This window comes from Hippoglossus stenolepis, chromosome 10, assembly GCF_022539355.2.
Source record: "Hippoglossus stenolepis isolate QCI-W04-F060 chromosome 10, HSTE1.2, whole genome shotgun sequence".
Taxonomy (NCBI): Eukaryota; Metazoa; Chordata; class Actinopteri; order Pleuronectiformes; family Pleuronectidae; genus Hippoglossus; species Hippoglossus stenolepis.
This window is the reverse complement of record NC_061492.1, coordinates 19,571-22,383: the sequence shown is the minus strand read 5'-3', so window position 1 is coordinate 22,383 and position 2,813 is coordinate 19,571. Positions and strand designations below refer to the sequence as shown.

Below are 2,813 nucleotides of genomic sequence, written 5' to 3'. Positions count from 1 at the left end.
GGGGTCACTGAGGTCAGATCGCGCGTACTTACTTACTTCTTTCCCTAATATCAGAGCTGCATGAAATGACTGATGTACATGGTGATGAAAAGGTTGAACAAGGACAGAAACTTAACAGACAACTCCGTGTTAGCCCCCACCCAGACTGCTATGAACCTAGGTGTGACACCCGACAGTCAACTCTCCCTTACGGCCAACATTACTGCAACAACACATTCCTGTAGATACATGCTGCACAACATCAGGAGAACACGTCCCCTTCTCACTCAGAAGGCGGCGCAGGTTCTGGTCCAGGCTCTGGTCATCTCACCCCTAGACTATTGCAACTCCCTCCTGGCAGGTCTACCTGCTAGTGCCATCCGACCTCTGCAGCTCATCCAGAATGCAGCAGCTCGACTGGTCTTTAACCTAAATTCACTCACACTACTCCCCTCCTCCGCTCCCTTCACTGGTTACCAGTGGCTGCCGCGTCCGTTTCAAAACATTAGTACTTGCGTACCGTGCTGCGAACGGATCGGGTCCAGTCTACATCCAGGACATGGTCAAACGTTACACCCCAGCCCGTTCACTCCGCTCTGCATCTGCCAATCGGCTTGTTGCTCCCTCACTGCGAGCTAAACACTCAACAAAATCACGACTGTTTGCTGTCCTGGCTCCTAAATGGTGGAATGAGCTCCCCATTGACATCAGGACAGAAAGTCTACACATCTTCCACCGCAAACTAAAAACACACCTCTTCCGACTATACCTTGAATAAAAGTTTAAACTAACACATTAGCAGCACTTAAATGGCACTTAATTATAGCACTTTGTAGTTTGACTTTCTTGAAGAAATTCTACTTTCTTGATTCTTGTTGTTCTGGGTTTGTACCCTCATGGTTGAATGCACTTATTGTAAGTCGCTTTGGATAAAAGCGTCAGCTAAATGAAATGTAATGTAAAACAAAATCAGCCTCACGCCATGATGGAGTTATTGATGATGGTGAACTGCCAGCAGAGGGCAGTGTGCATCTACTTATAAACATGAAGGGATATTCCTGAGGGAGATAGTTACTCCCAGAGCAGCTTCCTGGCTTCAGTGTTCAGTCGCAGTTGGATTTAGTTGAGGAAACAAAATCACCTGGTCAGATTTTGATACATTTCTTGGTTTGGGATGAAATAGTCCATTAACAACAATCACATTCAAAGGTTTTCTGGTAAAAAGCCTTGAAGACAAACTTCTCCCATGTGTGCAGACCAGAACTTTTCAAAGTCAGACACAGAAGTGTCCACTGAAGAGTCACTTTTTTCTGGTAAAACTACACAATTTACACTTAATATTTATATTGAGCTACTGTGGCTTGAAATTTCAACAAGAATAAAATTAAATTAAAAAAGAATTGTCACATTTTTGTTACATCTAAACATTGAGAGACAAAAAGTTGATTTAACTTTGTCATGAATTAATAATTTGAAAAATAGTTTGACATCATTTGAAAGCTGTAAAATAAACAGGATGCTTCAAAATAATTAAAACAAAATGTTTAGAAACTTCTATTGTACGTCTACTCACTCTGTAATTCAAGGGGAATGAAATACACATATTTGCATCAATGAAAGTTACACAATTTGAATCCAGATGCTGACGACCCTCAATTCTGCTTCTTCATATTTAGTGTAAATCCAAACAGCAACGCTCCTGAGTTTGTGTCCCACGTCACCTTCAGTCCGCTCAGAGCAGAGGAATCATTTCCATAGAGAGGAGGCTTTGCATCGTCAGCTGATCCTCCACTGAACTGAGAAGCTTTATAGTCCTGTGACTCCAACTCTGCAGGACTCAGACCCGTCAGTCGACCACAACCACCATGACTCTCATCACCCTCCTCATCTGGACGCTGGCCTGCTGCAGCTTCACAGGTTCAGTCACTCAGCAACATTTCAGACGTGATGCGCTGCCTGTTCTCTCTCTTCACCTCCGCTGATTAATGTATGATTTGTGTTTGTGTGCAGGATGCAGCGGCCAGGTGACTGTGACTCAGCCTCCAGTCGTGACATTTACTCCAGGATCCACTGTCACGCTGACCTGTAAAACCAACCCCAGTGTTTATAGGGATAGTTATGGTGATTATATGTCCTGGTACCAGCAGAAACCTGGACAGGCTCCCAAGCTTCTTATATACTATGCATCAACTCTATATTCAGGAACACCAGCTCGGTTTAGTGGCAGTGGAAGCAGCTCTGACTTCTCTTTGACCATCAGTGGAGTTCAGAGTGAAGATGCAGCAGTTTACTACTGTCAGAGCCTCCATTATTTAAACGGAGCATATCTGTTGACACAGTGATTTACAGTCGTACAAAAACCTCCCTCAGTCAGACGCAGAGACATGAGCTGTTACAGCAGGAAGAGAGTGGGACACAGACCAGTGAACACAGAGACTGACAGTAACCTCACCAAGCACAACATACACAATCACACACTTTCAGACCTAAGATGAAGATCTTCAAAAGTTTGTTTTACTCACTACATCACTTTATTACTACAAATCAATGACCAGTTTGTAATATTTAAATATCATTTCACCTCAAGCTTTGCTTATTCTCTTATTTTCCACAGGAGTCTCAGTAGAATATTTCTAAGTTTGTACAAAATAGATTTTCTCAAGTGCAGTATTTGCAGTAAGTAACTTCATGATGTATTTGTAGTATACTCAAGAATCCTACATAGAGCAAGGTGCATTCCATAGGCTGTATACATCTTTATATATATTGTTTGTGGACTCTATCTTTGTATTAACGCTTTTTAAAGACATATAGACTGCACATATATTTGTATT

General features: G+C 42.3%; 1 long non-coding RNA gene and 1 gene segment (V, D, J or C); one reads left to right on the top strand and one right to left on the bottom strand.

Moving 5' to 3' along the window:
- Window positions 1-1,671, bottom strand: part of LOC118116401 — a 3,736-nt gene extending 2,065 nt beyond the window's left edge. The window contains exon 1 of the long non-coding RNA XR_007032984.1: window positions 1,553-1,671. This is a non-coding gene — a long non-coding RNA (uncharacterized LOC118116401). The remainder of the gene's footprint in view (window positions 1-1,552) is intronic.
- Window positions 1,672-1,695: 24 nt separating this feature from the next.
- On the top strand, window positions 1,696-2,336 carry LOC118116378. The segment is given in 2 exon segments: window positions 1,696-1,896; window positions 1,990-2,336. Coding segments are annotated over 2 exon segments (384 nt in total).
- Window positions 2,337-2,813: the final 477 nt, after the last annotated feature.